We start from the raw sequence: 27,880 nt of genomic DNA, 5'->3' as shown, positions 1-27,880 counted from the left end.
TTGTCAGTGTTCTTTGCCTGTTTAACTTTTATTGTACGAAAACTGATCTTCAGCTGGCCACAAAAAAATCATCTACTTCATGCTGTTGGGCGAAAATGTAAGCCTTTGTAGTACCCGCTAGAATCTGCCAAAACTGTGGGCATAAAGCACTTGGAACAAAGCAGTACTTAGTAGGGGATGTAAGAGTAAAATGTTCAGTCCAACTAAGTTCAATAAATAAATTCATGAGTCGAATGAGTCGAGTGCCTCCAAAAGCTCATCAACGTCTTCCATGAGCTACAAATGAGCTTTATTGCTCAATCATTTCATTCAATGGCTTTTTACGTGGCCTCGCTTTGAAACAGAGGCTTGGGTAGCACGAAAATGGCCTCTCGCAGATTTGCGATTTGTCTGTTGTCAAAAAGAAAAAATAATGTTCGTTATAGTAATACAAACAGCCATAACCGAATGCATAAAAAGGTATACTGCACGGCACACTGTATTATCGATTGTCGCCCATGGACCTGCGTAACATTCAATCGAAGGACTAGACAAATTTCGAACGTGTTCGCTGCCAAACCGCACAGTAACTACAAATTCCTTTGGTGTCAAAAAGTTTCTTACGGACATTATTTACAGTAATGATTTCTGCTGTCGTACTAGATTCACATTTTTTGTTAACACATATATGTCACTACACTGTGGTATTGTTTCTGATGTTTTTGCATCAGCTTCATCCGAAGGATTGTCTATATTTTGCACACTTTCATTGACCACTGGACCTTTATGCTGCGGGCTAGGCGGTGATGATCCCAGACAGAGATGGGCTCGCCTAGAATTGCAATCCATATAGTAGACGTCTCAGCACTTCATACAAAGGGAAACACCACTAGGAACCCAGCTGGTGTGTTACCGAGGATGTACAGAACCACTAAGACAAGGTGTCGCTGGAATTGTTCTGTGCGGTTCCAGTCCATGTTGTGGCGATCTCAGCAGCAGTTGATGAGTTACTAGGGTGTATTCGTCAAAGGGTGCCAGGTCATGGCTCAATCCATGCGCTGTAGAAATAGGAGTTCCCGCTTAACTGGACCAGCTGCAGAGAAATGAAGGGACGAATTAGGGTCACCCCAAGTGACATAGTAGCCTGCTTTTAGGCTGTGTTCTTAGGGCGAGAACGGAACTGAAGGGAGCGAGTGGCGGACCGGCGAGATGAACTAGTCTAAAATCGCGACTTGTTTCACGAGTTACTCGGGAGCAACTAATTTAAGTATGTTTCTCGTCTCTCAGTGCAATAGACCTCCTTAGCTTGTATGTTTTGTTCTCCCAATACAGGTCATGTGATAATACTCTAGAGAACCGTTTTTTTTAAATTTCGTCTCATTCAGGTGCATATCTACGCATAATTTATGAAAAGACAATGGGCCAAGTTCCCTTGGGACCTCTTTTGGGAAAACAGAACATACAAGCTGAAGAGGTTTATATCCCTTTGTTGTGTAGATATTTGTGGTTCTCATGCAATATTCCACTGAATACCAAGAGAATGGTGCATTGCTGGATTTATTTTTAGTAAGCTACGTTTTGTTTATTACGTTTCGATTTTCCAACAAAACTTCATAAATGTGCTATAGTAGAGACTGAAATATAAAAAACAAGAACGGGACTTGGGTGGGTGCATTTGGTAATAGCCGATTACCCGTGAGTAAATTTTGTTGGACTCAATTTTGTTTGACAATTGTTGCTGCCGATAATAGTAAGGTATGGCTTATGAAATGATTTAAAACTTATGGAAGGATGACTATCATTCCTTTAAAATATTTCGCAAATTTTCGGCTAATTTTTCATAACCTACCGTTGTTGACCAAATGTGGGAGATGCGAGCAATATACCATCGATTCGGTGGTTTAATTGATTGAAAACATTGTTGATCGATGGTTTACTTGCCTGGAAACGAGGCTGCTAAGACAATAGATTATCGATCAACCTCGTTTCCTGGCGCCGCCGCCTTGCTGTTTATTCACCAGTGAAGTAAATTTTTAAACTGTACGTCCCGCTTACCAGAGAAAAAGAAACGTTCTATTAGATAACTCATTAGCATATAATAAGAGTGAACAAAATGTCACCAAATGAGATATTCATGTTTTTAAATAATCAACCAGCGAGAAGCCTTAAACCCAAAAATTAATAGCAAGGCATGTATGTATTCGAATGCTTCAAATTAAGAAAAGAGAAGGAAAACAAAATGTTGATCAAAATATGTGTTTGTGTGTACCTCTATTCGTAATAATTTGTTATGTAGTAGTGTAATAAATAGCTGGCATTTATTGTAATTTTGAGTCATTTATTGTATATTGTCTATTGTCACGTCACAAAAAAATGGCGTGCGCGGCTATCCGAAGAAGAAATAGCTCATTTCTCACTGAAACTGAACGAAAGAAATGCAAGAATTCGCAAATGTATTACTCGACTTTTGAGGAGCTGAAAGAAAAACACTTCTGTTGATACCCTGAAATCTAGCCGTGAAAATTGCCAAGGTTTGAAGAAGGTTTACCCTCGTAGACCTCCTTCACGCTTTTTAAGAACTTAGAAACATTTTGAATAAAATAATAAAACAGTTATTGAATTCAGCTTTCATATGATTATGATGATCTCGGAGGTTGTTATCGCGTTGTATTTGATCCCCATAATTATACGAAAGCCGAATCCAATAATTGCCAATGATAGTGAAACATGTTTATCAGTTTGATAAATAGTTACCATTAAAGCAAAAAATTTCATTCAAACGAAGGATTGTTAGCCTTTTCTCCACTCGCATTAGTCTCATGACTCTTGAACAAACTTTCTATAATCCACCGGGTCGCATAGAGTATATAAAGTTACGATCCTGGCCAAAAGGTTTTGGGACTCTTCCTTTTTCTTTCCGTTTTTTGGTAGGGAATTTGCGAGTAAGGGAAAATTCACAGCTAAAAACATGGCTTTGCCAGGGTTTCCCCGAACAGATCAAAGTTGAAAGCTATACACGTTGCAAGATGTTTTTGAAAGTGTTTGACCTCTATCACCGAAGACTGTCAAGGGGGAGGGGGGTTATTTGAAAATGCATTGATTATGTAGAAAAAAACAAGGGCGCTCTTACCACTTTTGAGAACTAGCTGGCTAGACTAGTCCAGTAGTCAAGAGTATTAGACTATTGACAAGGACACTCCAGTCGGATCAGTTTATTTCTAGATGGTATGCACGGAAGTGATGGGTTAAAAAAAAAGACTAATAGGGAAGCCTTTACTGCTATAGAAATTGGAAAACTATCGATGAGAGAAAATTTGGTTATGACGTCAGGGCACGTACGGCCGTAAAGACTGGCAGGGGTGGGGGGTGGGGTGGGGACTAAGGAACTGTTTACATGGAGGTGGGGGACCCCAGGTAGGTGAGATAATCTGTTTAGGTGGGGTATCCCACCTGTCCATGTAATCTCTGATATGGTCACCCCACCTATCAAAGATTATATGGACAAGTTGGTTACCCCATCTAAGCGGGTTACCTCACTTACCTGGAGTTCCCAACCGCCACGTAAGCAGGCCCTAGGTAGACACGAATTCCTCCACTCCTCCCCCTAAAAAGTTTTTTTGTCCACCATTGTTTCAACAGGCTTTAGAAATGATCGACCAGTCAGAATCTGTCGACTGAGTTTAGATGGTAGTAGAAGAAAAGGATTTGACACCTTAGTGACGGCACTTCTATTTTCAACAAAATGGCTGCCGCGCGTTGACCATGTGGTGGTTTTCAAGACCAAAGTTTGCATTTCACGGTTGAAAATACACAGTTGAAAGACAAACGGGAAGGGAAATTTCAAAGAATGCTCAGTTTCCTATTTGTAAACAAACGAAAGCTTTTCGTTACGAAATTGTCCAAGGAATTCGACCCTGTTTTCTTCAGTCACGGCGGAGCGATTAGCCTGTTTTGATAAAATGCAACCGAGGCAGCGAAGTTTTTGAAGAATTTTCAGGTACATTTTATACAATATGGTCAAGAAAAGTACGCTTTTAAAAGAAAATGTTTGTATTTATAAAGGTTTCATAGACGTTTCGTATATTTTGACATCATGTGACAAAAATACGCCCCGATTTGAGATGGATTTTGTGTTGAATTTTGCCATATGCTAAGCCCATTTTACTTGCGTGAACGGAACCACGATCCAGTTAATGTTAGGCGAATAGCTTTTAGGGATTAAATTACGAGTTTTCGAATAAAAATTTTCGCGAAAATAATTTGTCTATTATTTAGTTTGTTCATTCATAAAATTCGCGCACACACGATCGTCAGACTTCAAGATAATTTGTTACGCCTATTTGAACTCTAAGGCCCCCTCCACACCTATCTGTTTTTGTTTGAAAACGAATAATTTCCCCGGTTGAGCCTAACCTCCACACGTATTCGGTGAAAACGGTCACCGAAAACGCATGTTTTCAAAACGCTCTTCAGGATGGACATTTTTGAAAACGCGGGCTTCTCGTTTACGTGTGGACAGACGAATATACAATGATAATGTACACATACTTCTAGCAAGCTCCGTAAGGAATGCTAATCGTTTTTCCATCGTTTTAGCGTTTTTGCGTGGACGGGCGAAAGTGATTTGAAGACGCTACGTGGAAAAAAATCTCCGTTTTCAAAAACTTCCGGATACGTGAGAACGGGGCCTAGGTTTACTGCGCAGAGAGACACTAAAATATGGTTTTTTGAAACGCTAAAAAAGCCGGCGCTTTTTGCTACTAGTGGTCTATGTGGGCTATAACATATAGCCTAGTAGTAGCTCATCCAATCAGAACGTAGCATTGATAATAGACCACTAGTTGGATTTTACTGATGTGAGATGAAAACATAAAGGCTAGCTTACACAAGAAAACACAAAATTCAGCCTTATTTTTATGTTAGGTCTTAACTTAAGACAGAAATATTGCCCAAAAATTAGCAATTAATGAATTCGGCTTTCGTAGGATATGAAGAATTAAGCGGATCTCGAAAGGGTGTTATCCACCGAGGCCTAGATAACACCCTTCCGAGATGCGCTTAATTCTTCGTATCCTGCGAAACCCGAATTCATTAATTGCTTTATTATTTATCAAAATATTTTCAAACACTTAAAGGAGAAAATGAGCTTTATTTTCACAAATTTCACACCCTTCAGCAATATACTGAGAGCTAAAGTTATTTTCACTCCGTAAATTTTGGTGAAATGTATAAATAAAATCTCTCCGTCAGAAATTTAACAGACATCAAGGTAAAAAAAAAATCAAACCTGTTTACGATAATTTAATGCGGTGTCTACAGAAATGTTACTGTGCAATTGTAGAAATTAAACTGCTTTGTGGTTTGGTTGCAAGTGGTTGTGAGCTTGAACGTTCAAGTCTGGTAAAATGAATTCTTCTTGGGAATTTGTTAGCAGTCCAAGTTCCTCATTTCGATCATTTTCGCCTGCTTCAGAAGCCACGACATGGTTTTTGTTGTTGTCAATTACAGCCATAAGGCTGCCCGCCATGTTTGTTTTTGTGTTTGCATCGGTTTTGCCGAGGTTTTTACGCTGCTTTCGTTTCTGTGTCCGCTCACCGACATGATGTGTTGCGCTTCAAATCCACTTCTGTCGAGTATAGTTATCGTCTTCGCTCTGATTGAATGATTTGTGTATATTGTTGACAACTCCGCTTGGTGTAAGATGACCGAGAGTGTTCTCGCCAGAAACCATGTTGTCATACCAAATTTCTCCTTCACCAGATGACTTTGGTCGCTGGAAAAGGTATTCATTCATTGGATTCAAGACACTCAAACATTTTTCAAAGGATGAGACCGGGCAAAAAGGACCATCGTTTGCTATCATCATTCCTCCTTCCTCAGCTTGAACGTCGTGTGCTCTGTGACTTTTTGTTAGTTCATCAGTTGTTTTCACAACACAGCGTTTTCTTCCTTGCGAGTTGACTTTTATTTCGAAGTCACTCTTTTTAAGCTGGCGAAGATTTTGCCGACCACGCCGACAGAAAAATAACATTATTTCAAAGAAAACCTTGTTTTGTAGAGTGGTAGGGTTTTCAGTATTGAAGACACCGCATTGATACAATTTCTTTGTGTCTTCGTCAACAATTGGAGGTTTGTGTTCAGTTTTCGCTAGTCCTTGCTTCTTCAGCTGTACGCACTGTGCTTCATAAATTCGGTTGGCTTCGTTAAATTCTGTATCCTTTATAATGTCTATATTTAGTTCTTGTTTGAAGTGTCTACACAAAGCAAATCTGATGGAACAAAGGGAGCTCTTTGAGTACATCTGTCCATCTTTCTTTCTCGCCTCGGCGTAAAACTTTCGTAAAACTCCCGCTAACCCCACTGCAGTTGAAGGATGTCTGATGTTTTTCTCCTTGAGGTACGACTCAAAAATTAAGTGATGGTGTTTCGTCAACTTTTTGGTATTCTCACTGCCTTTATCATTAAGTAACTGGGTAATATTTTCTTCGCTCAAACTTGTAAACCTACTCGGAGCCATTTCTGATGTTTGTCTGCCAAAAATAACACAAGCTCGTCCCAAGGTCTTCTCGGTTAACGGTGCCTTAACCTGCGAGAACGCTGCATTTTTGACGTCACTTCCTCGTTAAACACAAAATTCTTCCAAATTTGGTCATCAATAACTGGTTATGGTGGATTATGCGTGTGCTTTTAGCCAATCAGAATCGAAGAAATATTTGGAATGAATAATTCTGCTTATTGTAAGTTTATGAACGGGACTTCGCTTCTATCCCTGGCTAAATCTAAATATTATTTTTATTGTCAAAGTGACGAGTCTGGCCGGCCAATTTTGACTTTTGGAAAGCGCCTAAGTGTGTTAATGTGTAACCATTTTAATCAACCTTATAACATTCAGTGTACCTTTAGTCATTCGCTCTGATTAATACTATTCTGTTTTGATTTTCTTTCGTAGAGGTTCTTCGTCACCTACAGAAAGCAATAAGACGGAGAACATAAGGATTCAGTTCAACAAACAGATGTCATTAGAGTGATTTTACTTGATCCGTGAAACGGAGAATAACAACTAGTGCAATACAGCTACTAGCAAGCAAAAGAAGGCAATAGAGTTAGTGCATAATAGCGCATACTATTCTACTTCCTATTTCACGGGTCAAGTAAAATCACACGCGTCCAGTCAACGTAACTGAGCAAACTGAACAAATCGTTTTTCTTTGATATCAAGTATCAAGAAACAAAGAAAAGCCATGTACTTTTATAAACTTTGGTTTATAGAAAGTTAATCATTAGCATACCTTCAGTCACCTGATGCGCTTCACACTTTTTTGCTTTCATTTCCCTCTGTGGAGATTCTTTGTTGCCTAGATTGAGAAAAAAAAAACGATTGGAAGGATTTAATTGTTTGTACTCGACTTAATAGTGTTGAGGCTTCCACTCAATCAGAGGTTGGTAAGCCTGTGCTTCCACTCTTTTATCAACTGACAGAAAGTTTGATGAAAAAATCAAGAAAAGTTTTGTTTTAAACGATTAATTAAAAGAAACCTATTGACTCAACTTACCGTGAGTCACCTGATGCGCTTTATGCTGCTGTCTTTTCTCTCTCTTCCGGGGTGATTTCTCGCCGCCTACATTGCCCAAAAGACAAATGAAAGTCTTTAATTTAATTTACATAACACTTGGTTATAAACCTAAACAGAGGTTGGTAAGCCTGTTCTGCAGTCACCTATACTGGCCAGCTGTCAGGTCTTACAACAGATCTGTTTATTTACTGCTTGACCATGTTGATAGCGGATTACACGGAGTGAAATAAGTCCTCACCGTAGAACCTCGAAAGTAACGGCAGTAGAGGTAGCAGTCCAATGGCGTGGTTTTTTTAGCATGTAAGAAGTCGTTCGCGACGAAGCAACCTGTTTAAGTCCCCGAAAGAAATATTTTTCGGGACGTAAACAAGCCAATAACCGCGAATGTCAGCGGTGCGAACGACTTTGTACGTACTTAAACCACGCCGGAAAGACACTTTTAGCATGGTAACCGAGGGAAACCCTACTCTCGTATATGCGTAGAGACCGTTACTGTTGGGATTTCAGTAGAAAGACAATAAATAAAGATTATTTTCGTGTGTTTGTTTCTAAATAGAGCACTTCCGCGTTAACCTTTTGCCTTTTTCTCAGGAAGAGGGTTAGTGTGACGCTTTCATATAAAACTCATTTTTATATGAAAGAAAGGTTTGGCATTGAGACATTAGGCACACTTTGGGAAAGTTTTCTTTTTTGCCGGCTAAAAAACCACGAAAATGAGAAACCGTGTTGTTGGAACCAAGAAATGGCCCAATCAATGGCATAAACTTCTGGTTTATCCATGAACCTAACGGCCCTCAGCGCTTCACGCGTTTCTCTTGATTGTCTCTTCCACTTAGATTCTTTGTCGCCTTCATGTACAAAAGGACAACCTTAAAAAATTAATCAGATGTTCATAAATTGCTAGCAATTATGTTTCTGTTTATGATTCCCTAAGAATTTACTAAAATAAAGTTATAGACTTCCACTAAATCAGGGGTTAGCCTTCGATGCACTGGTGATCTTTTGACAAATCTTTTTGAAATGATTAATACCAGGTTTCATGAACGAAAACAAAGGGACCTTTAGGTTCTCAGACGAGAACGACAACGAGACGAGATTTTCTCAATACTAAGTGGTGAACGCGCGTGAGCCGGCGTCATTTTGGCGGGAAAACGTGATACCCGTCGAAATTCTACTATGGGTTTCAGCGAGAATGGCGTGGGGGCGGGAACAAGACATCATGCGTTAGAAGTTCTATTAGTTTAGGATCGGAAGAGGGCTTAACCTCGCCCACTAAAAGTAACAGTGCCAACTTTTCCGGTGTAAAAAACAAAAATGAAGCTTTCCGGGGTAGCTATTTTTTGACAATACGTGCCAAAACTTTGAATCACATTTAGCCTGTGCAGCAAGCGTTTCCTCGCGAGGTTCGTCTAGAAAGCTGGGGCAAGAGCAAAAAAAAAAAAATACTTCCGCTCTAACTTTCGCGCAATAACTCGATTGGAAACGCTTGCTACGCAGGCTAAATCACATTTCGTCCTCGTAGGTGTCCCCGTCCTTGAATGTAAAGGTCTCAAAAGAAAGGTTCGGTTACAAAGTATTGATTTCAATTTATGTGAAGAATGTGAAGACTTACAACGTACCTTCATCTCTTCGATGTGTTTTGTGCTTTTTTCGTTTATGTTTCTTTGGCGAAGCTCCCTCAACACCTAATGAAAAAGCAACGGATATAAGGAATGATTCATTGCGTTTATCATAAATCTCCACTGTCCATAAATCTTTGGAAAAAAAATTAATATTTCCTCGATTTAATCGAGTCACACAGAACAAAAAATATCCTTGAGGCGACGTTTGCCATAGATGTGTGGATTAAAATAATCGTAATGACTTTTAGCGCACCTTCAGTCATCCGATATGTTTTATGTTTTTTTCTTTTCTTTCCTTTTCGCGGCGGGTCTGCATCACCGGGATATGAAATAAAAGGCAGGCACGTTTATCGCTTTTTATGGTAAAGGCGCAGGCTTCCACTAAATCCGAAGTTTGTACATCTTTGCTGCAATCTCTACTGCTGACGACTCTTACAGGTTTTTGAAAAAACCGACCAGTCTTGGATTTTCACGGAGCAAAGAAGTATATTGTAAGGTGGTGTTTCGATATTTTTTAAATAACTGCTTAAAACCAACCTTGTAATTGTAAAGACCCCGGTTCATCGTGTGCGTTGGAAGATGTGCTGGGAAGGTTCAAACTCTGCAAAGGATTAACAAGTGCGAAGTGGTTTGAGTGATCATCGTATAGAAATTTGTCACATGACGTCACGTCCGCCATATTAGTGTACCAAACCAATAAAATGGCGGCCATGTTCGAGTTTCAAACCAGTGCTGTGGGAATTGAACCTTTTTCTTCTGTAAAAGATTTCTTTTTTCCAATAAATTTGTACAGCTACTCATCACGTGAGTGAAAACGCTGTATAGGCTTTCGGCACAGACTAACCGTAAACTCAATCAATGCTGTGTGGAATCTCCGAACTATACGATTTAAAGTAGTCGCTAACAGTACTCCAAGAGTTGAATCAAAATAAATTGTTTTCAGTAAATAGTAATCATATAACATTTTAAGGCCTTACCAAAAGCGGGCCTACGCTGTAGAATGTCCCAGTGACCAGCAAGTTGACGTTCTCTTCATCATAACATATGTATCCACTAACACGTGTGACTTGTGGTAACATTAACCCTAACCTTTTCTTCCGCATTGAACGACTTCCACGTAGGCTAAACTGAATTATAAACACTGACTAAAACATTAACGGCTTTGTGAATCCGCCCTCATTACCTCATCGACAGACAAACGTTCCAATTTGTTGGTCTCATCCTGTGTCACTGCAGAAAGGCCAGAACAACTGGCGACATTGCTACCCAAGGAGCCTCCAGGTGTAAAGATGGTCGACGTGGCTCGGTGGATATGAGGGGAGGAGTAATACTGCAGATGAACAGGACGATGGGGGTATTGACTGAAGGGTGACAGGCCGTGGCTAAATCCATGCGCTCTATGAGTAGGAGTTGCAAAACGGACTGTAGAGAAAAAAGGTACAAATAAATATTTCGAAAATAATATGATGACACAGTAAACATCACTTCGCAAGCAAAGTTCTTGCAAATAATGTAAGTTCTCGAATATGCTCCGGCCGATAACCAGATTGTGGTGGCAGAGTTTGGGTTGTATTCAGTTAAAGAACGCTTGAACGATCGCGTTCTCAGAAAAGGTGGTCTGAGTGTGTCATCGCCAAAAAAGCTCGTTCACACTTTGCAGTCGTGGGTGATTAGGCTATCCCTTATATTATCTGACCTTGATGCTAAGACGTTACAGCATCCTTTGGACTCGTGCCCTTCTGTCCTGATTATGTTCTGCGCAAGGCAGGTATGATATGAGATCGTATTTAGGTAATTTAAACATATTATTTACCACCGACCTTGCAGAGGACATGGTTCATCATGTGCTTTAAAAGATGTGCTGGGAAGATTGAACCTCTGCAAAGAATAAAATTGTACGATGTATTATGAGTGTTCGTACGTAAGCTTCTGAGGACAGAGTAAGCGTACTCTGCTCATAGCTGCAGGGCTGCTTCTACCTCCAATGTTAAGGTTAAGGGTTTAAACATTGCTGAAATTATGAAGTGCGCAGGTTGGTCAACTGCGAGTACCTTTGCGAGGTTCTATGATAAGCCAGCGTCTGCCAGCTAACTTTGGCTCTGTACTGTTGAATCCAGGTGCCAAGTGATTTTGCTAGTTTGTATCTTGTATTCTTGTTGCGTTTTTGTTTGGGATTTTATTTCCCTTAATAAAATACTGTTTTACTTGCATTACTGGTTCGTGTTACAGGACTTTGAAATCTCATGTGACTTCGTAGTGACGTAGACTGATGACAAGTTAGAATTACATGATTAAACGAGACTTACCTGTAAGTTGAAGTTTGATCGAGATTCTATCTTGTCATCAGTCCGGAACGAAGGAGTCACATGCCCTTATTCCCTCCCTCCCTTCCTCCTTCGTTCCTTTTTTCCTGTACCACTCACTTTGAAGACTGACTGGCAATGCGCATGCGCATCTCATGTGACTCCTTCGTTCCGGACTGATGACAAGATAGAATCTCGATCAAACTTCAACTTACCGGCAAGTCTCGTTTAATCATGTAAGCTTCTGAGGACAGAGTAAGCGTACACTCACTGATGGGTGTCTACTGTGGTGAGCAATTTCCGAAATTTCCTAAGTCTCTGTTTCAAAGCGAGGCTAAGTGCAAAGCCATTGATATGAAAACGATTTTTATTCTCATGCAAAAAAAATCGCATTTGCACAAAAATAGGCTTTGCACTTAGCCTCGTTTTGGAAGTGAGAGCTTTTGGGACTCGGAAATGGCTTCTTAGGCAATTTAAAATAGTCGCGCATAATAGTATATCTAAAGTGAAATCAAAATAAAACATTTTCATAACTGATCCTTCTAAACTCGTGAATACCCGAAGTGTATTCCACGAAGTTATTGCTGGGCAGGGGGTTAAGATATGCAAAAGAGTAACTCAGTCGTTGCAGACGATCTTCGGATCGGTCCGAAGTTACCCGATATGAAAACGGCATATAGTCGTTGTTGTCAAAGTGTACTTTGGGGCAACTTCGGGCGTGCATTTACTCGCGCCACCTAGTAAGGGAACTCCGGGAAGAGATTTTCACGCTCACGTTCCCTGCAGAAACATTAACACTCGCTGCTGATCTTATCAGTTCTGTAGGTAATGTATTTACATTGTACGCTACAAGTATCTCGATCATAAGCACCGCTGTGACGATTTAAATTTCCAGTAAAATGACAAAGGAGGAGCGTTGCCGATAAATCGCGCTATTAACGTGTTTTTTGTTTATTTTGAGTACCCCAAAGTTCGCAGTGGCTCTAGCAGGCTCTGCCCAGTAACGGACTACAGTCTAAAGTCGTCTTCAAAGGCATTTTGCGAAAATCCAGCTAATTTTGGCAAGGGATGGATATCATATTCGATAACCTTTAATTTTGAATACGCGGATCCGCGCCTTCTAAAACTTGTTTACAAAAAAACAGGTATGTCAAACATTCCGTGTATCTTTAATAGTTCTCGGTAATCCCGCTTATAACAAATCGCACTCGTTGTTATAAGCCAGTAATCTTGGACATTTATCAAGGCGTTGAAATATACAAGCTGTGTTACTGCAGTATCTGTCATCAATCGTTTTCTTTATAAAAAATGTAGCCCAAAAGTCGGCGATACTTCTCTTCTTGTTGGTGTGTTTTTTAGTGTTTGTGGTTCATTAATTAAATACTTACAACCACCCCGCGCGAAAGCTGAACTGAGGTCAAAGATAGGGGAGCAGCGAGGGTACCAAAGCAGAAACCTCGATTCAGCTTCCGCGCGACCGTATATATTAATTTACGAACTACAACTATAAAACAGCTCCCAAATTTTAGTATAACAATTAAAAGGAGGAACAAAAATATGGTAAAAACTAATTACAGAAGCTGAATCTTAGTGGCTTATTTGTAGAAAATAAACTCGTGAACACGCGAAGAGTGTTTTGACAAGTACATGCACGGCAGCCGGAATTTTCTTCGGTATCTCATTTCAACGTAAAGTAAATATCTATTTTATCGCATCACTTCTTTATTTTCTAAACAAGGTACTAACGAGTTTCTCACAGTTTTAACTTTGATTGGCATTTGAAAGAGGCGCGAAAGTAGTTGTTTAAGAAGAGGGTCTAAGCTTAATGAAATAATCATGTCCCAGAAACCAACGGGCAAACGAGCTCTTCTTTGTTGGCAAGTCAGCGACTCCATAAAGGCCTTCTCAGTAGTAAATAATTACTCCCACGTGACAGGCGATCGAAGGAGAAGGGAAAAGGGAAATTTAGGTTGGCGGACGAGAACGCGAAGGGTACTGCGCGTCATTTGCGCTTCTCGCGCACCCGAAATCCTCCTTTCCATTCCCCTTTGAACGACTTCTACGGACTTTAGGATGCATTCTAACCACTAGTTAATAACAATAATTGCTTTGTTAATCAGCTCTTATTACCTCATCAACAGATGAACGCTCCAACTTGGTCTCATTCTGTGTAACTGCAGAAAAGCCTGAACCACTGGCGAGATAACGATTGCTACTCAATGGCCCTCCAGGTGTAACGATGGTAGACGTAGGTCGATGGATATGAGGGGAGGAGTAATACTGTGTATAAACAGGAAGACGGGGGTATTGACTGAAGGATGCCAGACGACGCGCTTCACGAATAGGAGCTTCTTCTGTACAGCACAAAAAAAGTAGCCAGTTAGGATCCCCTCAAGTAACATGATGACACAGCGAAACAAGAGTGTTTTCAGACCGGCTTATCAGTTATAGTCATTAAGTACAACTATATTTGTTCTTTACCAGTAGCGAAGACTTGTGGAATAAAAATGGGATTCCTTAGAACTGAGGCGCAAAGTCTAAGCCTAGTCCAAATGCACAGGACTTTATTTAGGTATTGTGAAGTGGACGCCTCCAAAATTTTTGACATTACAGGACCACCACAAACTCATAGAAACCATGATTTTAAGCTAAGGCCGCAGACCTCTCGCACTAATTATTTTCATTTCTAAACGTTACGTCAGTGAATGGTCTAAATAATGTTATCTGTAATTCTAGCCTTAATTCTTTCAAAGTGTCCCTCGCCTCCTAAGTTATTTGAGCTGCTCCTATGAGCGCTTACCATTTGTAAGGAAAATCTGGTAATTCTGGGGAGAATTCAAATGGAAAGGTTCATTCCGGTGGAAAGTTGTCGGAAAAAAAAGTAATACCCGCCTAGGTATATTTTCCCTACTTTACCGGAATGACCGAAATCTTTTGTACCATTTGTTTGGATTACCAGTGCTAGTACTCGAGAGTGGAAAGCGAAAAATGTACCGGTATTTTGTAAATGATACAACTCAGTCCCATTCCTTGTTTAAATGCGAAAAAAAAAAAATACAAGTGCCATTTGCACAAAACTTTTCACCGAAATTTCCGTACAAATGACAAGCGCTCTCTAACTCTACCTTTTACCTTTTAAGATTTTACATCATCGTATGGATGGTACGGAATCATTAAACTCAAAATTAATGTTTATATTACCTTGCTTTAACAAACGATTATGCACAATCAGTCGAGCCACAATGCTCACTTAAATGTACATGGGAAATGCGCATTTAAGAAAGTAAAGATTAAATAACAGGAGGTGGATGGCGCGGGCATTGCAAGGAACTTTTCCTTTCAGACTTCCTCCATTTTTCAACTATAACCTTGCTTCTCAATTCTATTCAGTGTGTTTATAATGCCTGGTCCAATAACTAATAGTGTTCATGCTGCGCGGAGTCCTACTTTGGTCTATAAACAGACTAAAGGATAAATAAAATCCAAGTAAAATAAATATAAATGAGTAAATACAAGTCCAATTTTTTTTACCGCGATTATAATTATGGAGAGAATGATTTTGACAAACTTTTCACGAAGTGTAACACCGGCTTTAGTCAAAGCAATTATTTGTTCAGATATGAAAAACTGTCGTTAACACTCACCAAACACAGAATTTGTAGAATTGTAGAATTACAAGTAAATGGAAACCTTACCAGCAGGATAGAGAGGGACTGGAACTAGTGCCACGGTTTTTCGATCGTCACCAGTTGATGGCGAGTAGTGAGTATTGACGCGAGTCTGAATCTGCAAGGTATAAAGAGAAGAGGAGATGAGCTCATGATATAATGGAGCCAAAGAACGTTTATGTTAGTTGAGAAAACGAGACTACAAAGATAGAATATCAGCTCTCTGAACCAGTGAAACTTGTACCCTCTTCTGATCGGTCACATTTGCGAAAAAATGCAACGCTGCGCTGTCTGAGTGTGTTTTTGTTGTTTTTTGGCGTATCTCGCACATTGCATTTACATAAACTGCACAACAAGCCCTCGTAGAAAGAACCACGTCATCAAACTTTCCCAGTGTAACGGAAATCGTTTTCTATTCAGCAAATTGAAAAAAATCAAATCGTTTCCAACACTATTTGAAAAAACCTAACAGTCTTCCGGAAAAGGAATTAACTTTGAATTAGAATTTCAGATCGTTCAAAGATAGTCACGGTATTTCAAGCCATTAATGTCTTGACAATGATTCCGGCAACTAAAGCAACCTGAACTTTAAGAAAACTTTCTACTACGACTGAAATATTAGGAGAAAGCAAAAACCGAAGAAAGCACTTGTTAATGTAAGGATTCAACTCACGATTGTTTCAGGCGTAATTGAACCAATCATAGCAACCATTTTATTCATTTTATTGTATTCCATTCATTCATTCACTCATTCATTCATTCATTTTGCCATTACCACATAAAAATACATATACAATAGATAAGAAATTTATCGTATATTAATGATAGACACTATTCTAAATAAATTATTTTACAAATGTTCAAAGGGGTAATGACAAGGAAGCCTATATATAAAAGCCGGGGGCTTATGAACTATAGGCTTCCAGACACTATAGGGTACCCAATGTGAATTAAGGATACTGAATGAAAAATTGACTTTTTAAAAAGTAAAGAAAAGAAAAAGTAAAGGTCAAGTGTATATTTGATAAAGAAAGGAGGAATTTTTAAGTCTTTTGTCTTTTGCGGAAAAGTAAGCTCATATTCGATAACTTTTATTTTGAATACGTATATCAGTGTGTATCTCGAATAGTTCTCCGTAATTTCGCTTAAAACGAATCGCACTCTGTGTTGTAGTCGGTAATCTTGGAAATTTATCAAGGCGTTGAAATATACAACCTGTGTTACTGCAGTATCTTCCATCAGTTGTTTTCCTTATAAAAGTGCAAAAGTCGGAAACTTCACTTCTTCTTGTTGGTTTGTTTTTTTGCCGTTTGTGGTTCATTAAGTAGGTACTTACAGCCGCGCGAAAGCAGAACTAAGGTCAAAGATAGGGCGGGGGGGCGTGGGTACCAAGGCAGAAACCTCGGTTCAGCTTTCGCGCGGCTGTATATTTTCATTTACGAACTACAAAAGAAAAAAATTTTTCTTATAAAAAGGAGTAACAAAAATATGGTAGTTACTGGTTACCGAAGCTGAACCTCGGAGTGTCTTATTTGCAGAAAATGAACTCGTGAATTGGCGAAGCGTGTTTTGTAAAGCACATGCACGGCAGGCGCATGTTTTCTTGTATATTATTTCACGTTAAATATCTTTTTTATTGCATCACCTCTCTGTTTTCTAGACAAGGTACTAACTAGTTTCCCATAGTTTTTACTTTGATTGGCATTTGAAGGAAGCGCGATGATTTTAATTAGTTTTTCAAAAAGACGGCCTCAGCTTAATGGTGTCTCAGAGACCAAAGAGTTGACGAACTTTTCTGTCAACAAATGTGTCGAGAGTTGGCGACTAATCTATTAAGTCATTCGCAGAATTAATGAATGACGCCCGCGTGGCAGGCGATTGAGGGGGGAGACAAACGGGAAATTTAGGCGGGCGAGAACACGAGCGGCACAGCGCGCCATTTTATTTGCCCTTTTCGCACTCCTGAATTCCCCCTTTCCATTCCCCATCGACTTCTACCCACGTTAAGACATATTCTAACCACTAATTAAAAACAATAATGGCTTTTTGAATCCGCCCTCATTACCTCATCAACAGACAAACGCTCCACCTTGGTCTCATCCTGAGTAACTGCAGAAAAGCCTGAACAACTGGCTAGATAACGATTGTGACTCAAGGACCCTCCAGGCGTAGGTGTAACGATGGTGGACGTAGCTCGATGGATATAAGGGGAGGAGTAATACGGTGTATAAACAGGAAGATGGGAGTATTGGCTGAAGGATGCCAAACGACGCGCTTTACGAATAGGAGCTTCTTCTGTTGAGGAAAAAAAAGTAGCCAGTTAGGATCCCTGAAGTAACATAATGACCCAGCGAAACGAGGGTGTTTTTAGACTGGCTTGTCACTGATAGTCATCAAGTACATTTATTTTTTATCTTTACCAGTCCAGTAGCGAAGATTAGTGGAGTAAAGATGGGATTCCTTAGAACTGAGGTGAAAGTCCAAGCCTGGTCCAAATGCACAGAACTTTATTTGGGTATTTTGAAGTGGACGCCTCCAAATTTTTTGACATTACAGGTCCACTCGTAAGAACCATGATTTTAAGCTAAGGCCGCAGACCTCTAGCAATAATTGTTTTCATTTTTGAGCTATTTTGAAAAAATAGCTCATATGTCAGTGGTGTGAGCGTATGTATCTTTGTGGCTTTGTAACTTTGTATGTTCGGATCTTTGTTGCAAGAGCCAATAAGGTTGAAGTTACTATTAGTTGATGCCCAGGAACCAATGAGATCTTAGCATCTACTTAAACATGACATTGGTAAAGGTCGAACAAGGGCACTTTGAGACCGCCATCTTGATTCTTCACAATTTTTTCGTCTTTTATTACGGCTACAGGTGTTTGGAAGAATTACATTAAATATCTTCATTATTCAAACGCTGTATACAGTGATGCAGCTGTTTAAGGGTTCATATTTTAGTATGGATGCTGCTTCAAGGCATTTCTGACCTAATTCGGCTATCGGTACAACGCACGTCAGTATGAGTTCTGTTTCACCTGCTACAACTGGGTAGAGTATAAAATATCATATATTTTCAAAGCTCTTCCAATGAAGTAATAATTGATATTTAAATAAAGACTTTAATTCGAAAGTATGCGCGCTATAAAATGTGGTTTTAGAAGTTTAAAAAGGCAGCTTATTTTTGTGAAAGCTGTACCGAGTATTGTTAATCCTGTAAACAAGCTTTAAAAATATTATTTTCTCGCTTACAAAGTTCAACAGACCTTTTTCGTTCTGGCAAAACAAAACAAAGAAGAATAAAGTGAACAACATGATACATCCTTCCTGCATACTAAGTATTATAGTTTCTGAAACGTATTCTATTTAGTAAAGATGCGTAACTTAAGTAGAAACAGTAGCGTTAGGGAATAAAATTGGAAGAAGCTAGTTGACACAATAATTAGGTACTGTTGTATTGAGTAACATGATACAAGTAGAAATATATTTCGGCAGTTTGATAATTTTCTTGGAAGTTAATAAATGTTAGGCTATCAACCTTGACGTTGCATGAAACAAAATTTAATTGCAGATATTGTAATAAAGCGGAGGTGATTTCTTAAAATCGCTTGAGAAAATTTTGTAGTAAAACAATTTGCCTTTTTTTTACGTACGAATTGTAAAAGGGCCAAAGACCAACATCTTCACATGCAAATTGTGTGCATGAGTTATTTTTATAATTCTGTTTACTAGATTACTGTGTGATAACTCGAATTCCGTCACGTACGAACCACGAAAGGGGGCAAAGTCCAGCACTTTCACGTGCCAGCTGTGTGACTGTACATCTCATGCAGATTGGCTTTTCACATTAATAATAGTAACTTGGACGTATGAAGACCTGTTTCGTTTAGTAACCAATGCCCTAAAAAAGGCTCTTGTCTTTTAAGAAGTAATAGCTTTTTAAACATGAAGACATAAGTTGTCGGAGTTAAAGACTGTCTCACAAATGTTAATAAATGTTAGGTTATCAACCTTGACGTTGCATAAAACATAATTTAATTGCAGATGTTGTATAATGAAGCCGAGGTGATTTCTTAAAATCGATTGAGAAAATTTTGTAGTAAAGAATTTGCCTTTTTTTTTACGAACGAATTGTAAAAGGGCCAAAGACCAACATCTTCACGTGCAAATTGTGTGCAAAAGTTACTTTTATAATTCTGTTTACTAGCTTACTGCGTGATAACTCGAATTCCCTCACGTACGAACCACGAAAGGGGGCAAAGTCCAACACTTTCACGTGCCAGCTGTGTGACTGTACATCTCATGCAGATTGGCTTTTCACAATGATAAATAGTAACTTGGACGTATGAAGACCTGTTTCGTTTTGTAACCAATGCCTTAAAAAAGGCTCTTGTCTTTTAAGAAGCAATAGCTTTTAAAACATGAAGAAATAAGTTGTCGGAGACTGTTTCACTGAGTAGAATCGCACGTGAAAATCTCGTGAATTATGATGATGCAACCATCTACCTCAATGATAAAAATCCTGGTATTTCGTAACTATTCAGTATTCGATGAGTCACATTTTGGCTTAAGAAACTCCGAGGAAACCTTAGAGTGTTCCTTCTAATCAACGTTTGGTGAGTAGAAATTTATTTTACTTTAACAATTTGTTTAACTTGCACCAGATGTAACAGGGAAAGACAGAGGAATGTGAATACATAGGTTGAGGATCGACTCAACTGAGCGTTTCGCGTTTTCATTTATGTAGCGCAATACCCAATTTCGCACAAAAACCAAATCTACATTTAGGACGAAAAAGGTAGATTCATCACTCTTGGTAAGGTTACACCGAAGTATTATAGTTACACTGAAGCATTCAAAATAGCTCATGCACGTTTCACGTGCCTATGTTTAAACGTTACGTCAGTGAATGAAATACTCTCCCGTCTAAAGTAATCTGTAAATCTAGCCTCGATTCTTTCAAAGTGTCCCTCCTAAGTTAATTGACTCCTAAGTTATTTGAGCTGTTACTATGAGCGCTTACCATTTGTAATACCTGCCCCGGTTTTTTTCCCACTTTACTGAAACGACCGAAATCTTTTGTATCACTTGTCTGGATTACCAGTGCCAGGCTTTCACTCGAGAGAAAGTGAAAAATTAACCAGTATTTTATAAATGGTACAACGCAATCCCATTCCTGCTTTCAATGAGAAAAAAATACCAGTACCATTTGACACCAAAATTTTTACCGAAATTTCCGTACAAATGGTAAGCGCTCTATACCTTCATATTTTACCTTTTTAGATTTTAAACATTGTATGGAAGGTAAGAATCATTTAACTCAAACTTTAAATTAATGTTTTTATGTCTTTGCTTTATCAAACAATAATGAACAATCAGTCGAACCACACTTAAATATACATGGGAAATGCTCATTGAAGAAAGTAATGATTGCAGAACGGGAGGTGGAAGGTGCGGGCATTGCAAGTAACTTTTCCTTTCAGACTTCCTCGCTGTTTCAACTATAACCTTGCTTTTCAATTCTATTTGTGGTTATAATGCCTGGTCCAATAAATAATAGTGTTATACTGCAGGGAGTCCTGTTTTTGTCCATAAAAAGACTGGGGGATAAATATAATAAAATATATATATAAATGAGTAAATATAAGTCCATTTTGTTACCGCGATTATGATTATGAAGAGAATTCTCTTGACAAACTTGCCACAAAGTGTAACACCGGCTCAAGTCAAAGCAATTATTTGTTTAGATGTGAAAAATTGTTAAACTCACCAAACACTGAATTTGTAGAATTGTGGAATTACATATAAATAGAAACCTTACCAGCAGGATAGAGAGAGACTGGAACTGGTGCCACGGTTTTTCGATTGTCACCAGTTGACGGTGAGTAGGGAGCACTGGGGCGAGTCTCTGCCAGAATCTGCAAGGAATAAAAAGAACAAAAGGCGATGTGCTCATGAGATAATTAAGAGAAAAAACTTTTCTGCTAGTTGAGAAAAACAGACTACAAAGATAGAATATCAGCTCCCTGGGGCAATGAAACTTGCAACCCTCAGTCACATTGGCGAAAAAAATCAACGCTGCGCTGCATGACGTGCGTGTCTGTGTTACGGTTTTTTTTTTTTTTGGCGTGTCTCGCACATTGCATTTACATTAATTGCATAACAAACCTCCGTTGAAAGAACCACATCAACAAATTTTCCCAATCTAAAGAAAGTGGTTTTTATCCAAACAAAATCAAATAGCGGCACGTTTCCGATAATATTTCAAAAAGTCCTATAATGTTCCCGAGAAGGAATTAACTTTGAAATCGAATTTTAGATCTTTACAAGAAGGTTCCTCAAATCGGTTACGTTTTGACCATGATTTCGGCTACTAAAAGCTGTCTTAACCAGAAAAACCATTTTAGGACGACTGAAATATTAAAAAGAGAGTAATAAACAAAGAAATCACTTGTTAGATTAATGTAACAAATTCAAATCGATTGTTTCTTCACAAGACTGTTCAGGGGACATTCAGCCAATTAAATAAGGAGAAACAAGGAAAACCACGACCTCGAGATACAAAAACGCAGACCAGGGGCCCGTTTCTCGAAAGTCCCGGTAACTTTTCGGGCCCGAAATCAAATATACAAATCGAAATATAAAGAATAAGAGCGCAGGTCCTGGCTAGCAAACTGCTCAATTTTGTTCCATTAACTGATAGTTTTATCACGTTAAATGCAAAGCTATTGAAACCTCTATCTTGCATGTAAACAACAACAGCTTTAGGGGCCCGTTAATTATCGGGACTTTCGAGAAACGGGCCCCAGAACGTAACCATTATAAGAAACACACCCTTCACCTCCCGAGATTCGCCTAATGACAAACGATCGTAAAAACCCTTTAAAACCCCCAAAAGTAGCGATTTTTTTTATTTATCTTACTATAATCTGTTACAATAGACCTTTTTACCGATACGGTGGCCATATTGAGTTTATTAGATTTTAGGAGTATTATCTATGGGAGGCCTACGGGACTTGAGCACGATCCGATATACTCGATCAGTATTTACGCGCGCTTTACGGGCCAATTTTTCTTTAAGAAAAAGATTGTAATGGGAAAAAAAAGATCGTTCCGCCGTGTTTGGATGTAATAATGATCGCTTTATTCCCGAGAAATACACCGTGAAGTTTTCTTTTTGCCCGGGAAGCGCGCTAAATACTGAGCGAATACCCCCTGGGCATCCCATAATACTCCTTAAATCTAATAAATTCAAATAAATTCCGTATCGGTAAAAAGGTCTATTAAATTCAACAGACTGATAAATTACATAAGTAGGTTGAGTATGATCGTCCGGGTGGACGTAGTCCTGAATAGGATAACATCAAAGCTTAACTGACAGACGACCAATAACATCGCGAGTTAGTTGACCAAAATCAGGTCAATAACCAGAGATTAATACCATCAACTGACATGATACAACTCACTTTGACTCTGAACATGACAACCGCACAGGTTGTCGAAACGTCAGTCACGGTCAACAACAACAGGAATACGTTCACCCGGACGATCATACTCAACCTACTAATGAAATGACTTTTGGGTTCAAACCTTTCACAGAATAAATTACAAAAAAAAACACTCGAGCAAATTATACATTCCTTTCTGTAACAAAAGTTGACCACCCACCTGCTGCTGTTTGTTCTGTATTTCAGTTGACGATTCAGGGATACTGATGCGCGGATAAGATTTTTTCCAATAATCCTCTGATGGCCATTGATGTTCAGGTTTAGGATTCCCTTTATCATCCTGTTACGAATCACAAAGTAACAGTAAACAGTTGAACTACTTTCAGTTAAGACACAGTGCGAACAATGGGGAAAAAATACAAAAAGCCGAAAAAGCAGTAATACGGAAAAAAGAGTATAACTGAAAGCTAACCGCTGTTAATGAGTGTTTTAACCCTTATCCGTAAAATGAGCGCTTAACCCTAATCAGAGAAAGTCGACAAAGACTGCTTAATTCTGCAAGTATTTCAACAGCAAAACCCCACATACCATTTACGAAACCAAGCAGGAAACCCTTTTTGATGTATTTGCAGTTCCCGTGGCTCGGATGGCTCGCTGGCTCTCAGATTGTCAAGCCTTATTACTTTCTTAAAGTAATGTTTAATCTTGTACATGTAAGTGATACGCCATCGGACGGTAGAAACAACGAGCACTCAAAAGTTAACAAAAACAGGTTTACTGCATACAACCTAAAATAAAACCTTTGTACCGGCTCCATCATCAATCAAGATAGGAGTAAATTTCTAAAAGGCGCGAAGCACGCAGAGACAGCTTCAGTGTAATTAAGTTTTTGACTTTCACTAAAAGTTACATAGCCATGTCTCTCGATAAGCGCCAAGCATGCCATTGAGAGAGGGCATGTATTTTAAGGCAAATCGTGCAAATCGTTGTTTGTCATTTGTGGAAGGACAAGCTTATATTAATCAATTCGAAGGAATGAATTTAAAATGATACTTTCAACTTACCTAGTTTGAGAATTGTTTTCAAATAAGCCAGCCTCGTGTTTCATAGAGTATAAAAATTCCAAAGAAAGGAAAAATGGCGGAAGGTAAGCGCTAAGCACTGTAGATTAAGAATAAGAAACAAATTGTGATCAAACTTACGTGGTAGGAAGACTCCAGCCGAGTTATGCTATTCTGCTTCACTGCTGTAGACAACTCGTGTACTTGTTGTTGTGTCATCTTAACGTCATACAGCAGAAGTTCCCCAAGGCGAGGAGCGCAGCTGAGGTAAGAAGCTAAGCTACTGACTCCTGCACCCAGTAAAGGGTTCTCGGACATGTCTAGTGACTCCAGGTTCACACATTCTTGAAACAATGAGAAGATGAACGAAGCAGTAGTGGCTGGTGTTAGGTTGATAGCATCGAGTGCTAGTCTCTCCAGTTTGCGTGTAAGTGGAATTTTTCGCAGCAGAGACTCCGTCACCTCTGCATCGTACACTTCACCGGGTTCACCCCAGACCCCTATAATTTGTGGAGCGGTGACAAACGGCATCAACTCACTCAGCAGTTCCACTTCTGAACCGTCCACTCCAAGGGTTTCAATCTTCCTCACTCTCGACAGAGCATGATACTTTGAAGAACAGTTGCTGTCTTCAGTTGACTCTTCAGGATTTATGTTCAACTTCTTTGTTGACTCTAAGCGTATTAGCGCCTTAATCATATCACGGGCAAGAAAAGGAATGCCACTGTCTTCAACTTTTACAAGTTTAGCAAAGTAAAGGTGGGCTATGTTTTCTTTCTTTAAGAAAAATTCGTCAGTGCGACGCCATGGCGAGTTGCTTAAAAACTCGGACGCTTTCTTTTCTCCTGAACAGGTAACAACAACAGCGTTTAATTGTTCAGATAAAATTACTAAGTTTTTATAGTCCTGCTCTTCATAGTTGCAATTGGCGAAAAAAACGTAACGAGGGACATCACTAGCTTTGACTAACTGTTCGTTTACAATAGCATTTAGCTGGTCTGGATTAATTAAAAGCACTCCTCCTAAAGAGGAAAGAAATGTAGGAAAGAGATCCCTTCTTGCCTCAGCTGGGCGGTAGAAAAGTAACTGTGTACAGAGCGTCAGAAAATTTTTTTGCTCCTGTGACAAATCCTCCTCTGACGGTGTTTCTTTGTCGAACCCGTACTCTGTCAGTCCGTTCTGCGGCGCCATTCCCATCAGATAACTCATGATCTTACGCGCGGCTTCTTCTGACAACTCACTGGCAAATTTTAACACTTCCGTCATCTTCAATATCTTTTCAACCGAGTTTAACTTTGACAGGAAAGGTGTACTTTCAAACTCTTCAGAAACCAGTTCTTCTTTCAGGGACTTGGCAGCGAGGTACTCTTGTACTGATTTGTGAATAAAGTATACGCCCCTTTCAGGTTTTAAACCTGCCAAGTTTAAAACTTGAAAAAGGCCGACTTCACTTAATCTCTCGATCAAATCGTAGGCAGCTAATTCACTTTTTGGAAAATAAATGCAATCGTTCATGAGGGCTTCAAAGGCCACGCGCCCTAACTCACATAGTTCGTTTGAGTAATTGCGTCTTATAAACATCGATTCAGGGGATTGTTTTCCACGCATGTGATTAAACAACGTCTGAATGAACTGAGTGAAGACTTCTGCTCGGTTTTTTGTTAGTAATTCTTTATCCATCCAGAGAAGACACAAATTTAGCAGAAGAAGTGGAATTTCCGCTAACTCTTCAAGGTGTTGTTCCCTTAAAAAGATGTAAAACTTTTGAACATCCTCTTCATCTTCCAAAAATCTTCGAGCGAACTCTTTCTGGCGCTTGTCGTCAAACCCTTTTATCTCAAACTGGGCATCACTGGGACTTCTCAGCTTGTCCGTTGTCATTAACCTTGAGGTCACTATAACGCAGCATTCTCTTAGTCGATTTCTCTTCCAAATTTCGTCAATAGGCGATGGCTTTCCAGCGCTGTACTCATCATAGCCATCCAAGATTAGCAAGACGCGTTCTTGATGATGAAGAACGTAGTCGTACACATCACCCACGGAAATTTGGCTGTCATTGACGAGCGGCTGAGAAGCCTTTAAAATGGACGGAACATCGTGAAGATTACTGACATCGCTTAGTTTTATCAGCAAGGCAAGATCAAACGCTCCTGCAGTCGTTCCTTGAAATCTTTGTTGGGACCAGTCAAAAGCGGCTTTCTTGGTAAAAACAGTCTTTCCAACGCCTGGATAACAGCACGAACAAAAGAAACAATTTATTCAGGATATTCCCAAGACAAAAAAATAAAAGATAGATTATTACCCCTAAAATAAAACTTTTGAGCCAGGAATCGATGGAGATACAAAATTACGAAATTACAAACCAGTGACTCAAGAATCAGTGAATAGGGCCTCGAGGGGGTAGAACTTAAAAAAGGCTTAAAAAGGCTTGTTTATAGAGGAGAGTGCACTTAGCTTATTCAGCTAGTTTACAGGCACTCCACTCAAATACTTAGAAACAAATAATTCACATACAACATAACAGGATTAAACTCCTAACTGGCAGGAGGCAACCAGTTGGCTATTTACAAGCGTGGCCGCGGATTTCAACTCGGGACGACCAACAACAAATCCAGCGAGTGGCCAGAGAGGGACTCGAACCCGGGACCGCCGGATTGCCAGTCCGACGCGATGACCACTCGGCCACGCTACCTCTAACGAACGAGCGAGAGAGAGAACTGGGTTTTATTTTTAGACTACCTTATTATAGGAAATTAACGCTCCATGAAATTAAGGTATTGGAAATTAACGCGACTTAATTTAACGCGAATTTAATGGAAAACGACCTTCGAATAAAGAAAATTAACGCTAAAGAGGAGGTAGAATTTCAAGAATGTCTAGACAGGTTCCAAAATTGGGGTTAAAATACTGGTAATTAAGCGGAAATTAACGCTGCACTTAATTAACGTCGCGGAAATTAACGCTCAACAAAATTAACGCGACTTAAATTAACGCGAATTTTAACGATTCGCTTTCATTTCATGGAGCGTTCTTTTCCTATAATAAGGTAATATAAGCATGGATAATAGAAAGACTAATTCCTATTATCCATGGACTAAGGAACATGGTTGTTTTTGCAATTGGTGCAGGATTTGAACGTAGGTTTTTGGCAGTAAGAATTGGATTAGATGGCAAATTAAAATGGGACATTGGGACCAAACTTCAGACACAAGATGTTTTCAAAGGCTTTGGTTAAAACATGCAATTTTGCCATAAAAAGAATTTACCAATACCTGGCCGGCCGTAAACTAAAAGCCGCTTTCCGCTATTGAATATTTCTGTGTAGTCTGTAAGTTTCGTTTGCGTCACTCCACTGGGTTTCCTGTGATCCTTGAGCCAAGACAACTCCGTGTAAATCTTATCAATATCAAAGGCATAGTCCTCATCCCATGGAATGATGTTGACTTTGTTTTTGGTGGTATAAATCGTTCGTAGACGTGTCTGGCACTCGTTGATCCACTCAGAGTCTGTCAAAAGGTAAAATACGATAAACAAAACTTCTATTTATAGTTCAAAGCTGAAGATAACAATCATTCATTGGACTACTGTCGCTTAAAAATTTGCCTATCTCCAACGAAATTCAACCTGCAGTCAGACATCATGACTGCATGGACAAATTAAATACTTTTATATCTAAAGATTTTATAAAGTGATGTATAATGAATGTCTGACAACTTTTCTGGTTTGTCCAGTAAACACAGTGACCTCATCAGAGAATTTAAATTATTTGCAGGCATGTACATGTAGTCCCAGGGTTACTCCCTATAATGACTTTTAAGAGAAGGCTTTGCCTGAAGGGGTACCTTTTTCAGGTTTCAAGTATATGAAAGGTAGGGGTTTCACTAACTGAAGAATATGAAAGCTAGGGAAATCTGTGATTTTAGCCTGTAAAAACACCAAAAAGGCTGACAGATGCATTTTATGTTCGTGAAAAAGTCGAGAATACTTTCTGGTTTTGTGATTTATTTATATTTGAAAGACAGTAAACATACCGCAGTTAAAAGGGATGCAAAGTTCTAAATTAGATAACTGAGAACTGGGGTACTATTTGTCACGGGAAGGTATGTGAAAGGCTGAGTACCTATTCTGTCAAAAATGGTATACAAAGCTTAAGGGCTATAGAGGGGTTGGACCGGTAAGGTAAGGTAAGGGCCCTCCCCTTATTAATGTTTGTTGAGTACCTAAGGGCAT

General features: G+C 39.2%; 2 protein-coding genes across 2 annotated transcripts; both read right to left on the bottom strand.

The window, feature by feature from the left end:
* Nucleotides 1-229: 229 nt before the first annotated feature.
* Nucleotides 230-27,880, bottom strand: LOC140937948 (uncharacterized). Its single transcript, XM_073387508.1, has 16 exons — nt 27,871-27,880; nt 26,923-27,156; nt 23,792-25,875; nt 22,810-22,929; nt 20,963-21,059; nt 17,212-17,441; nt 15,174-15,264; nt 13,609-13,832; nt 10,996-11,053; nt 10,359-10,597; nt 9,713-9,776; nt 9,173-9,238; nt 7,533-7,598; nt 7,269-7,334; nt 6,877-6,942; nt 230-1,072 (listed from the first exon to the last, which is right to left on the bottom strand). The coding sequence occupies exons 1-15, from the start codon at nt 27,878-27,880 to the stop codon at nt 6,902-6,904; spliced, it is 3,690 nt and encodes a 1,229-aa protein (XP_073243609.1). The 3' UTR covers nt 230-1,072; nt 6,877-6,901.
* LOC140937949 (uncharacterized) lies at nt 5,594-6,496 on the bottom strand. The gene has a single exon (XM_073387509.1). The coding sequence runs from the start codon at nt 6,494-6,496 to the stop codon at nt 5,594-5,596; it is 903 nt and encodes a 300-aa protein (XP_073243610.1).

Source organism: Porites lutea, chromosome 5 (genome assembly GCF_958299795.1).
Source record: "Porites lutea chromosome 5, jaPorLute2.1, whole genome shotgun sequence".
In the NCBI taxonomy this organism is placed as follows: Eukaryota; Metazoa; Cnidaria; class Anthozoa; order Scleractinia; family Poritidae; genus Porites; species Porites lutea.
This window is presented reverse-complemented; position numbering and strand designations above follow the sequence as displayed.